General features: G+C 34.6%; 2 protein-coding genes across 3 annotated transcripts; one reads left to right on the forward strand and one right to left on the reverse strand.

The window, feature by feature from the left end:
* The first annotated feature begins 7685 nt into the window (after positions 1-7685).
* LOC129886865 (B3 domain-containing protein Os06g0112300-like) lies at positions 7686-9041 on the forward strand. Of its 2 annotated transcripts, none has more exons than XM_055961745.1 (3): positions 7686-7810; positions 7914-8093; positions 8503-9041. In XM_055961745.1, exons 1-3 carry the CDS (start codon positions 7805-7807, stop codon positions 8809-8811), a joined length of 495 nt encoding a protein of 164 aa, XP_055817720.1. In that variant the 5' UTR covers positions 7686-7804; the 3' UTR covers positions 8812-9041. The 2 variants fall into 2 exon arrangements, with proteins under 2 accessions (XP_055817720.1, XP_055817721.1); XM_055961746.1 differs by having other exon boundaries at positions 7919-8093.
* Positions 9042-9136: 95 nt separating this feature from the next.
* On the reverse strand, positions 9137-12742 carry LOC129886864 (protein NUCLEAR FUSION DEFECTIVE 4-like). Its single transcript, XM_055961744.1, has 3 exons — positions 12240-12742; positions 10624-11501; positions 9137-10545 (listed from the first exon to the last, which is right to left on the reverse strand). Exons 1-3 carry the CDS (start codon positions 12543-12545, stop codon positions 10071-10073), a joined length of 1659 nt encoding a protein of 552 aa, XP_055817719.1. The 5' UTR covers positions 12546-12742; the 3' UTR covers positions 9137-10070.
* Positions 12743-12960: the final 218 nt, after the last annotated feature.

Here is a 12960-nt window from a genome sequence, read left to right on the forward strand (position 1 = left end):
AAATTTCGAAAGCAAACAAAGAAATAATTACATTTACTAGTCTTAAAAAGACGTTATGCAATTTGATTTTGTTAATTCTTTGGGCCAGAATAATCTCATGTTGATATTAATACAACCATCTCTGTTTGTAGCGATGCATAATATCATATAAGTAGTAAATATGAGTAGTTGTTTAACCATAAAAATAAAAAACTCTGAGTTATTTTTTGAAACCACCAGAACCCAACCCCACTCCCAAAAAATCAAACTATCTAGTTTTGGCAGTTCATGAATTTTCTTGTACTCTCTGTAAACTGAATCAAATCGGAACAAGAATTTAATTTTACTAAGGATGTAAGTGTAACTCATTCATCCTCGTAAGTTTAGACGAAATTTAATTATATTAATCTCAACAAAAAAGTAACCATACAACAATCCACATTAGTCATTAACTAAAACTTATACTTTATCTCTTCATATATGTAATGTTATTTACTCAAAAGTATTTTATTTAATAATATTTATAGTATTTATAAAAATGTGTATTACATTATTAGGCATACACGTGCAGATAAACTAGTAATATATCGAATACTTAAACGTCAAGATATTCAATACAATTAATTTTGCAAGTTCTATTTCTAAAAACTTGCAATTCTAAACTAATTATTTTACAGCAACTAAACAAGAGAAAATTCAAACTTCAAATTTTAAGAAAGATTTGTGTCTGTATCCGAATGACTATGCCTATTCAAGTGCTAATGAAAAAAATTGATATCCTTCATCTATTTTGGTGTGAATTTATGCTTATATGTTTCACCACAAAGTAGACATTGAATCATATCTTCATTTAATAGCTTAAAATATCACTACACGAGACTTATTTTTTATCGTCTTTGAGAAGGAGGAGAATTATCCTTATAAATGTTAAAAGTTTAATTGAATAAAAGTAAAATACTTGATGTGACACTATCTGGTTGGACTTGTCCGAAATAAATTAATTTTTTAAAAGTTTAAACACATTTACAAAATCTTCACAAATTATGCACAATTTATACTCACATTGACGAGACAGTTAAGCAGCTCTACTCAAATTTGATAATCCTAATTAAAAAAAGTTTTTTTCCTTCTTCAAAAATATCATTTTTTTAAAAAAAATTATTCAAAAAATCTCTGCCACCCTCACCTCCACTCAACCACAAAAAACAAGAAGAAGAATTTTAATTCTTTAACTAAAATCAAAAACAAAAAAAAGAGGGGAAAAACAAGTATGTTGCCTATTTAATTTTTTTTAAAAAAAAAAACTTCACGAACCACACACTTGATTTTGATGTTGATGAGATACTTAAGTAGCATTTTTCGAATTTGGTATTTTTTATTTAAAAAAATTATTTCAGAAATCAAATCAAGATCATTGTTTTCCGAATTGGACAAATCCCACATTTTTTGGTTAAAAATTAGGATCAGACAAAATGACCCGACGTTATCAATGTTAGAAACTCCAAAAACATCAAGAAAACCTACATCATTTGTGCTAAAAACTTCAAAATCAAGCAAGAGATTATATATGTGGGGGCGGTCACCAGTGTTAAGACGACAACTTTTGAATGCCTATATGTCGAGTTAGGGGAAAAAGGTGGGGACAAGAGATTATATAGGCTCGCTAAAGCAAGAGAGAAAAGCCCGCGACCTGGATTTAGTAAAGTGCATCAAGAATGAGGAAGGTGAAGTGTTAGTGGATGAGACCTCTATTAAGCAAAGGTGGCAAGCTTACTTTCACAGACTCTTAAATGAAAAAGGAGACAGAAACATTGTACTGGGTGATTTGGCGTACTCTCATAGTTTTCGGGACTTTGGGTACTGCAAGTGTTTTTAAGGTTGAGGAGGTTAGACGTGTTATTAGCAGGATGAGGAGGAGGAGAGCGACTACGCCCGATGAGATCCCGGTAGACTTTTGTAAGAACACTGACAAGGCAGATTTGGAGTGGTTGACTAAGTTGTTTAATGTTATTTATAAGACTGCTAAGATACCCGATAAATAGAGGTGGAGTACTATGATTCTATTTTACAAGAACAAAGGTGATATCCAAAACTGTAATAATTACAGGGTTATCAAATTGCTAAGCCACACTATGAAGATTTGGGAGAGAGTGGTGGAGATGAGGGTGAGGAGAGAAGTGTCAATCTCAGAGAACCAGTTCGGATTCATGCCGGGGCGGTTGACTACTGAAGCAATTCATCTTATGCGGAGACTGGTGGAGAAATTTAGAGAAAGAAAAAGGGATCTCTATATGGTATTCACTGACCTTAAAAATGCTTATGAAAAAGTTCTAAGGGATGTTCTCTGAGGTATCTAGAGGCTAAAGGTGTCCCAATGGTGTATATTAGGGCGATAAAGGAAATGTATGCTGGAGCCAAGACTTGAGTTAGGACGGTGGGAGGTGACTCAAAGCATTTTCCTGTTAAGATGGGACTACATCAGGAATCTGTACTGAGTCCTTTTCTTTTTGCCTTGGTGATGGATGATCTGACATGGTCTATTCAGGAGGAGGTTCCATGGTGTATGCTATTTGGAATGATATAGATTTGATTGATGAGACTCGGGACGGAGTTAATGATATGTTGGAGGTTTGGAGACAAACGCCCGAATCCAAAAGGTTCAGATTGAGCAGGACCAAAATAGAATACTTGGAGTATATAAATTTAGTGTTGCGATGGATGAAGAGGGAAGGGAAGTGAGGCTTGTCACTTAACCTATTCCCAAGATAAAAGGCTTTAAATATCTTGGATCCATAATCCAGAGTAGTGGGGACATCGATGATGATGTCATGCACCACATTGGGGCAGCGTTGATGAAATGGAGGCTTGTCTATGGAGTCTTGTGTGATAAGAAAGTACCACCTAAACTTAAACGTAAGTTCTACAAATGGTGGTTAGACCAGCATTGTTATATAAAGTGGAGTGCTGGCCAGTACAGAACTCTCATGTTCAGAAGATGCATGTTGCGAAGATGAAGATGCTGAGATAGATGTGTGGACACACTAGGAGTGATAAGATTAGGAATGAGGTTATTCGGGAGAAGATGGGAGTGACATCTGTGGAAGACAAGATGAGAGAAGCGAGTCTGAGATGGTTTGGACATGTGCAGAGGAGGGGTGTCGATGCTTCAGTTAGGAGGTGCAAACGGTTGGAGTTGGGGGTTATGCGGAGAGGTGGGGTTAGATCGAAGAAGTATTGGAGAGAGGTGATTAGACAAGATATGGCGATACTTCAAATCATCGATGACATGACCTTAGATAGAAATGAGTGGAGGTCGCGGATTAGGGTAGAAGGCTAGTTGGGATAGAATGGTGTCTTGCCGTGTGTCAATTTAGGGGAGTCGTAGGTCTAGGCGTGCCTTTATAATTGCATTATTATTGCCTTTGATTATGATATTACTTTGCTATTGTTATTGTTCTTGTCTTGTAAAATTTGCATCATTTTTTTGTCATTATGCTATATAAATTGTTTGACTTTCTCTCTTACTTGGGATTGTGACTTTTGAGCCGAGGATTTTATGAAAACAACCTCTCTATCTCCATGAGATAGTAGTAAGGTCTACGTACATCTTACCATCCCCAAACCCCACTTATGAAATTTCACTGGATATGTTGTTTTTGTTGTTATACTTCAAAATCAAGCACACAGTCACGTTATTTACGTTAAAAGTTCAGAAGTAGACAAAGACTCCATGTTATTTGTGTTGAAAACTTTAAAGCAAACAAAGAGACCTCACGTTATCAGTGTTAGAAACTTTGAAAATAGACAAACACACCCCATGTTATTTGTGCTAAAAACTTTGAAAGTAGACAAAGACCCCACATTATTTGTGTTAAAAACTCCAAAAGTAAACAAAAAGAACCCCACATTATTTGTGTTAAATATTTCAAAAGCAAGACAAACAAAGAATTACTTTTACTAATCTTAAATAGACACCATGTAATTTTATTTTGTAATACTTTAGCCCAGAACAACCTTGTGTTAGTATTGATGTGACCACCTCTGTTTGTAACAATGCATAATATTATATAAGGAAGCAAATAGGAGTAGTTGTTTAACCAAAATGAGAAAATACATAAAGTAATACTTAAAGTTGTTCCAAATTTTTAAAAAAACACATTAATTATGTGGGCGTCCTATCCCCTCCCCCCCCCCCCCACACACACAAATAATTTTGAACTGATATTATTGCATTATTTCTCCACCAGTCCCAGATTTTAAAAAGCAAGTGTCATCACACACCAATCATTATGTGACACGTGTTAATTTAATTTTAAATATAATTTTTTTTCCATTTTAAGTTTTTCTTTATCCTTTTTTTCTTTATTTTTTCTTTGTCTTACTTTTTTACTTTAATTTTGAATTTACCTTAAATTTTTCTTCACCTCCCACCTCCACCCCACCCCACCCACCCACCCCACATTCAAGCTGACTTTCTCCCCCTATTTTATTTCTTTCTTTCATCCTTCATCTTCACCTTCCCCCCTCCCCCATTTTCTTTCTTTTATTCTTTTTTAAAAAAATCATAATATTTTCTAGACTTTGTTGAGTTATTGATAACAAAACTAATTATTTCTCTAAGTAAATTTTAAAATTTTGAAGGTATGATTAATTAATTTATCTCCTTTTCATATAACTTCAAAATTAGAAATGATACTTTTGAAAGAATTAATGAATCCCCAAAAAATGAAAGAAGCTTGATTGAAATTCGGACAAAAAGCCAAATGATACCTCCTAATGAAATCTAATGGGTTTATCAAATGTAAAAAATTATTTAGATAAAATTTTAAAATTGAAGAGAGTTAAACTAATAGTAGTAAAAGAAGGAGGGTGGAGTTGCAGTAAAAATGGTGACATTGAAAGTTAGGAGTTTCAATTGAGATGACAATGAATTTTTGAAGAAGAAAGAAGAAAGAAAAAGAAAAAATAATAAGAAAAAAAAGTTAAAATAATAAGAAAAACAAAAAAATATATTTTATAACAAAATACTTGTACAAATAAAATTGTATTCATTATATAAGGTTGCTCACGCTCTTTAAGAAAATGCATACACTCTTTGTGTCAGGTGGACAAAAAATGATATAATAATATCAATTCAAAATTATTTAAGAGAATAATAGAAAGCCCGCATAATTAAAGTGTCTTTTTGAAAATTCGGGACAACTTTAGATGTCACTTTATGTCTTTACTTGATTTATTTTTTTAAAACACTTGAAACCCACCCTCACTCCCAAAATCTCAAACTACCCACTTTTGGAAGTTTAAGGGTTTTTGTGTACTATATGTAAACTGAATCAAACAGGAAAAAGAATTCCAATTATCTGGTCAATTGGCAATTGAGGTACATTTCCATCATTCTTAACACATTTCTCTTTTCTACTTTTCTTTGTTTCGATTTTCGACCACGCTTAGCTTGTTGATTTTAAAACTTACATGTTTTTTTTGATATTTTTAGTCTCAAGCCCATCTACAATTTGGTAACTCTTGTTTTTCCCCTCCTATTTTTATATAAAGTGCCCCTTTGCTATTATTTATTCAAAGATAATTTTTTGTAGTGATGACGATCATCCTTAATTGGAAGTTTCGTGATAGATATGTAGTCGCCTTAGTTAGAAAACTTTTTATTGCAATGTTGGACTTTTGGGGGTGACTTTGGATTTCGTGGGAATATGGGTATTGGATGGAGAAATGATTTTTAGTCCTTTACAAATGCTTTTTTTAAGTTTATGTCCTTTTATGAGAGATTTTCAGCTTCATGTATAAGCATTTTTTAACATGTAAGAGATCCAAAAAAGTCTTTTTTTAAAAAAAAATTTCAACTTGTAGAGATCTAATTTTCTCGACATCGGATACCAGGCGGGAAACCAAAAAAATAAATTGCAGTGGTGTATTCAAGATTAGATGTCCTGGGTTCTAGGCTAAAAACTTAGGTTCAAATATGTTTATATATATATACACACTCATACATAAGGTTCGAGTTGGAAGCTTTGGGCTCTTCCGGATATATCCTTCAATCTCTCTAAATATCCTTCGAGGAACGAGAAGTCTTCTCTCTTCTGCCTGAAAAAAAATTCTTTGAATGTTTGACAGTACTCACCCAAGAAAATGAACAAAGAGCTTCCCTCTGCTAGAGCCCCTTAAGTCCTTATTTGTGATCAAAGTGGGATCTATTTTACAGTGGAGCCAAATCTACTTTCAAATTTAATTTGACATTGATTGAAAAAAAATATGCGGATGATAACAATCTGATGGAGAGAGATTGACTTGTGTTTGAACTGTTACACACTAGCAAAATCGAATTCAAAGTTCAGAGTCTCAAAGGTGATTTCTCTGTTGAATTGATTTCAGAAGACGTGGAGGGTACAAACAGTGACAATCCAATAATAATTGATAAAAAAAAAAACTTTATCAATTCTATTAGTTTCAATTTTCAAAAAAAAAAATATTTATCAATTCCAGTAGTTTCAATTCCCCAAAAAATTAAATATCAAAATTCTAATTTCAATTTCCAAAAAATCAATTCTAGTAATTTCATGTCTGATGTATACCTCATTTTATCAGTACTGCCTTTTGATTTCTGTGATTTATCTAGAGGCTTATGCTTGGGTCTATCTCTCTGAGTCTCTGGTGGTGATGTTTCCATCCATTTTGATCTGAGTTTATTTGGATATCTTGTTATTCAATTTCAACCTCATCTACCTTACATTTTTCCAATTATTATTTTACGCGCAATTCATTACCAATGCCAAAAAGGGCATAATGTGTTTATGTATTTGTGTTTTAGGTCACAATTAATTTTATTGGGTTTCTTATTTTTAGAAAGAGTATGCACGTGGGATGTCCATTACTCATTATTTTAAATCGTAGCTGAATTATCAGATTATATTAATAACAACGATGGAAACTCCATCTTGAACTTGAGATATAGATCAATAATATTTGCATAGAACTAATATGTAGATGGTATTCTCCATTAGTGTAACATTGGTCAGCAAAAGGAAAACTCCCAACACAATTCTATGTGATGCAGGAGAACGTCACATTTAGTATTGAAATCAACAGGATTGATAAACTGATGCGTAATGACTTTTAAGGACCAATACTTTCTATAACTGATTAATTGCTTAATACATAAATTTATTTTAAATTAGTATCTAATTATAACTCTAATACCTTATACATCGTCTTTCAATTCCAAGTACTAGCTAATCATTGATTCGGTATCAACGTGCAACTCATGTTTTTAACAATTAGTCTATATTGATACCATAACGGTATCGTATATGACTGAGCTTAATTCTCTGTGATACTTCATCTGTATATTGATACTCTATCGATATCATATAAAATTTGACTCTTTTTTTAATAAATAAAAATGAAACAACTAAAAGAAAATTATTAAAGTCGCAATCTTATTTATTAAACTCTAAATTAATAGAAAATATATTTTTTGTGTTACTCCGTCGATATATTGATATCATATCGGTATCACATAAGACTGAATTTAATCCTCTGCGATATTTCATTTGTATATTAATACCTTATCGGTATCATATAGAGTGAGGTTGATGTTAACATGATTTTAAAATAAATCTATATCATTTTAAAAAAAAAAAGTATAAAAATAATGAGATATTTAAGAATGAATATTTTCCACGTTTTTTTTCTTGGCATAAGTTTTGCCTGATAGAATCAAACCCAAACCCAAAAGGCCAAAAACCCTACTGTAAACTGGTTCGCTAGAATCAAACCGGAACAGCAACTCCAATTATCTGATCAATAGGCAATGAAGGTACATTTTTTACAATTTCACTTTTCTACTTTTCTTTGTTTCGATTTTCGACCCCCCCCTGGTAGATTTTAAAGCTTGCATGGTTCTCTGATTTGTTTTTCAGAGCAGATCATCTTTTGAACATGTTTCAAACCACAAAGGTGGTTACTCCACCATGAAACAACCCGAAATTGAAAGCTCTGGAATCCCAGAAATCGACAATGGTGAATACTGGCCACTTTCTGGGAAACCCTATGTTGATTTGATTCTCACAAAGACTAGTGTCAAGCCCGCCTACAGTTTGGTAACTCCCATTTTATCCCCTTCCTGATGAAGCGCCCCCTTTGTTAGTATTTGTTCAAAATGATTCTTTGTAGCGGTAACTCTCATCGTTGACCAGAGGTCTCGTAGTGGGTACGAAGTCATCTTGTGGGAAACCACAAAAAAAAAAGATTTTTTGCAAGTGGTTAATTCAAGATTAGACATAAATATATATATAAGATAAGCACCCTGTACCTCTAACCCAAAGTTTATGGGTTTGAGTGGACCAAAAAGGTGGGAGCTTGTAAAGAGTGGTTATAAATTAATTATGAAAAAATGTAAAAATAAAAAAATTATATATTTATACTCATACATACGGTTCGATTTGGAAGCTTTCGGTTCTTTCATACTCGTGGCTTTTATATTACTAAATTTCTTTGAATGTTTGACAGTATTTACCCAAGAAAATGAACAATGAGCTTCCATCTGCCGGAGCTCGTGCAGTCCTTACTTGTGGTCAAAAGAAGTGGGATATGTTTTACGGTGGAATCAAATCTAATCACAAATTTAGCATTGAGTGGAGAAAATTTGTGGATGATAATAATCTGAAGGAGGGGGATGGACTTGTGTTTGAACTTTCTGAGTGCAGCGCTAGCATAATCCATTTCAGAGTTCAGATTCTCAGAGGTGATTTCCCAGCTGAATTGAAACCTGAAGATGCAGAGGGTGCAAACAGTGACAACCCAATAGTACTTGGTTAGAAGTACTCTTCTAATCTGGAAGTTGTAGATTAATGGCAGTATTTGGAACTGTATTTAGTTAGTTTTATTTTCTGGAAGTTATCTGCAGTTCTATTAACCTATCTCAAGTGGATGCAGTCTGTGTTTGCTTTAAAAGAATTGACTTTCTATTTGTTCTGTGTATGTATTGTCTAAATTGTGACTGTATGGTTATCTTCTGCTATGGAATTTTGCAAGTATCTTGACAAGTACATTCGTGTTAACATGTCAATATAAGAAAGTAATCACACTTTTTGTATTTGAAATCCTGAAGCTTCACCTTCACCTTCTTCTAATGCTTCTTCATCTTTTTGTCTGTTGAACCTGCTGATAGTATTCTGCACCGAAGAAATCCATATTGTTTAAGACATTTTTCAGGCAGACCTAATCAGCCTTGAATAGTTTTTCAGTATGTTCCTACTCTCATTCTTAGGAACTAGAGAAACTCTTAGCAGCCTTATGGAGCAACGTGCTATAGCAAATGATTTAAAGAGAAAGCTCTTTGCTCCCATTTTAGTTGTTTCTCTTTTCTTTCCAAACACACCATATGAGCTATATCTTTTGATTCCTGGGGAGCAAGTCCCGCAAATTTAGACAACGAGAACAGTTTCTAGGCCATTAAAAAATGCTGCAACAGGTAACTTGTTCCAAGTTTTATCTATTTTGTTCATCAGTATTGTACTCATTATATGGAATCTTTCAAAGACAGTCAAGAAATAAGTGCATTCTCATTACTCTTACATGGTAGTTGCTTTTCTTCTTCCTCTCCTCAACTGTTGAGGAAGGGGACTTCACAAAATTTCTGGATTCAGGTGATCAACTATCTTTCATAGTATTTGAAGGGGATGACAGTATTTTAGTATCTCATTGGAGGATTAGCCTTTTGTGGAGAAGCCAGCGTAGCTTGTCAGCAGAACTTGTTTCTTCCAACAGTCTTATTCCATCAAGTATCTACTTTCATCATTTCTCTCTGTGTATTCCTCTACAAATTTCAATTCACTTCTCTTCCCTAATCATGCAAAAGGTGGAGTATGTTAAACTGCTTGGGTTTAGATTCTTGTCTTATCACCCTCATGATACAAATAAGCCGTTCCTACCATTTGTGTCAAAAGTTAATACTTCTTTCCACCCTTCGGCAGAATGTTATGCTGGATAACTGTTAATTGTGCCATGAGGTAGTGATTCTAATGACATCTATCTTCATATAGCCGTCATAAGCTTGTGCGGAAGGATAATCCCACTCAAGTTAATCTCATCCAATTTCGGTTCCTTTCCTGACTGTCATAGGCAGCTTTAGTTCTTAGGAAAAGCAGAAAACTAGATGCTACTCCCAATAAAGAGATGCATCCCCACCACACAAAAGTCTGAATGTAACAGTTCCTACCCATGCAAACTTTTGATCCATCCAATACAAGCACTTGGTCTGGTTTCTCTAGGTTTGCTTCATAGACTAAAGCTGCAAGAAGTCCATAGAGTAGCGATCCCAGAGGGATGTTGGTGATGAGAATGTTGTGATTGACTCCTGCACTATTGGGGCCGAATAGCTCAGAGGTTATTGACACTGCTGCTGAAAATACAAAACCTGAGCTCAACCCAACTAATGCTGTGGCGGCACTCAACGCAGCTTTGCTTCCTGATAAAACAAGTAGAAAGAAAGCCAGTGGTGTTGGAATCAGTGCAAATGCAAGCCACGCGGTCCTTGCATAGTTCATCTTGCTGCATCCAGAAAACCATTTCAACTGTCAATTTTATTCCATGATGGTGATTAAGAACAGTAAATCTTGAAATACTTACTCGCGTAGAAAATCTGGGGCGGCTGAAAGCAGGCGCCCGAAGAAGGAACATGCAGAATAGAGTGCAACAAAAAAGCTGATCTCCGACCTATAACCAAGTGACTCTGAAATTTGGCCTAGATTGTTGCTGTAAACGAGTACAAGTGTCCCCCCACAGAAATATGCTAGGTAATATAGCCAGAAATCCAACCTACGCATGAGCAGATTTGCTGAATGTTCTTCTCCAAGCAGCAACAAACGATCTCTCAACAGAAAACTGCTAATCCAACTTTCCTTCTCTTTTGAACCATGAGAATTTCCCGCCCAAACATTCATACTTGAGGCCTCTTTCCAAATCATTTCGTTGAGCATTCCAAGATCATCAGTATCATTGTCTTCAAGTGAAATATATTCAGGATAGAACAGTTGAGACCACTCTTCTGTGCAGATAATCCCTGGTGCAAACACCGGTAGGACCAGCAAGAACACTGCACCAGCCAAGAGGATACGAGCTGTCTGTGCACTATATGAGACCGAGTTCAGGATTAAGAGATAAAGGCCGGTAAAAACTGCTAGTATGGTTAGACAGCGGAAATTGAGATATTCTCTATGAACAGAATCAGCACGAAGGGTTTGAGATTGAGGTTGCCGGAGGATTGGAAGAGCTGCAATTGATGTGACAAGGGGGACTAAGCCATTAAGAAGAAGGTATAGAGTGTCATCTTTGGAATTAATGGCATTGGCAATGAGGTTGTACAGGGCTGCACTTGCACCATTGAAACTTATGCTGAGGGACAATGCAAATGGCCTATTTGCCGGGAAATGTTTGATGCACAAGACATAGCATACTGTATTAAACCAGCAAATACTGCAGCCAGCCAGCACACACAACAGAAATACCTGCAAGATTTATTAGTGAAAGCTTGAGAATGGGCTAGGATCCCAATGAATTTTCGAGCGCAGTGATGTAAAGAGCTGAAGAAAATAACCATGTAAAATATCTGGGATTTCTGCAGTTTTCAGTTTCAGTTGATTACAAAGGCAACCTTATCAAGGAACCACTTGAATTTCTTTAAGATTTGCAAAGAAGTTTTCAAGCACCAAAATTTAATTGATTAGAATGGAAGGTGGCTGAGAATAAGATGTTCTCCTTGGAGGCAGTCCCTGTATGGTTGTTAAAAGAAAGACTTTTTACCTAATGAGAAACCTCAGAAATGATAAATTTAGTTTGCCTTCTACATATCATTTAAGTTCACTTGATAAACATTCTTGGTTTATTTTACAGAAGATTATTTGTTTGGTACTTCAGTGGGGATTGTCTTCTCTTTTAACATATGCAGAGCAGATTTTAAGATAGTTTAGCATATAGAACTCTCAATTATGTTATTCCCTACCAACCATTAACTGTAGTTATGTTTCTACATCTTATTTGGTAGGGTCCAGAAGTTATTTCTAAATCTAATAAAGTTTGCTAATTTGTTGTGGTAGCTCCAACAACTGTCAACCACCAAAGAATGCAGAGAGAAGAAATTCTTACAGGGAAAGAAGAAAGCAATGAATATACAGGGAACAGCAAAAGTTGGATTAAGTTCCCAAATTTCATTTCTGATCAAGAAAAGAGAGGTGAGAAAAACTGACCAAGAAATAAGGCAAAAAGATGACTCTCTGAATGAGAAGCCATTGAAGACCATAACCAACAAGTCCCATGAAAGCAGCAATGATAAGAACAAACCATAATGGGAAATACATAAGAGAGACCCCAGAACACCACCCAAATGCTTTCCCAAAATCTGAAGCCATAGACAGATAATTGAGCTGCACTTGTGAAATTCCAAGAACAGATTTCAATTCAGAGGAATAAGAGGAGAAGTCAAAATTTGTCCCTGTAAATGCTTGAATCCATGTGCTTGCTATCAATATCATCCATTTACTTGATTGCTCCATAAATCTTCTCTCTTTTTTTCTTTTTTGGGTATATTGTGTACTTTTTTGGGTATATATATATATATATTGAAAAGGGGTTTTCTTGTGGAGAAACTTGAAAGCGAAGATGTAATCATTTTAGTTGTGCATGTTTGAGGGAGGTTGGTAAGAGGAGGGAGGTTGAAGGTATTTCAGGTCCTACCCACAGGGAATTCAAAGACGACTTCATTTCTTTTGGGGGTGGGGTGTATTTGGGGATTATAAATCATATAAATTTGCTAAAATATAATGTCATTAAAAATTTTGAACCTTCTTAATAAAAAATTATTTAGAAAGGAAAATTTATTTAGAAAGGAATGTGAAATTTCGAAAATTTTATTTAAGTATAAAACAAAGGAATGATATTTTGGTGAGACTTTATGAATAGATATGAATT

The sequence above is a fragment of the Solanum dulcamara genome, chromosome 4 (genome assembly GCF_947179165.1).
Source record: "Solanum dulcamara chromosome 4, daSolDulc1.2, whole genome shotgun sequence".
In the NCBI taxonomy this organism is placed as follows: Eukaryota; Viridiplantae; Streptophyta; class Magnoliopsida; order Solanales; family Solanaceae; genus Solanum; species Solanum dulcamara.

What these genes read in the sequence shown, in the direction of transcription:
- LOC129886865 (XM_055961745.1), top strand. An exon ending in TCAAGCCCGCCTACAGTTTG is followed by an intron (nt 8,094 to 8,502) that starts GTAACTCCCATT and finishes AATGTTTGACAG; the next exon opens with TATTTACCCAAGAAAATGAA.
- LOC129886864 (XM_055961744.1), bottom strand. Translation starts at nt 12,545, where the DNA reads ATGGAGCAATCAAGTAAATGGATGATATTGATAGCAAGCACATGGATT. An exon ending in TCTTTTTGCCTTATTTCTTG is followed by an intron (nt 11,502 to 12,239) that starts GTCAGTTTTTCT and finishes TAAATCTTGCAG; the next exon opens with GTATTTCTGTTGTGTGTGCT. An exon ending in GCCCCAGATTTTCTACGCGA is followed by an intron (nt 10,546 to 10,623) that starts GTAAGTATTTCA and finishes TTCTGGATGCAG; the next exon opens with CAAGATGAACTATGCAAGGA.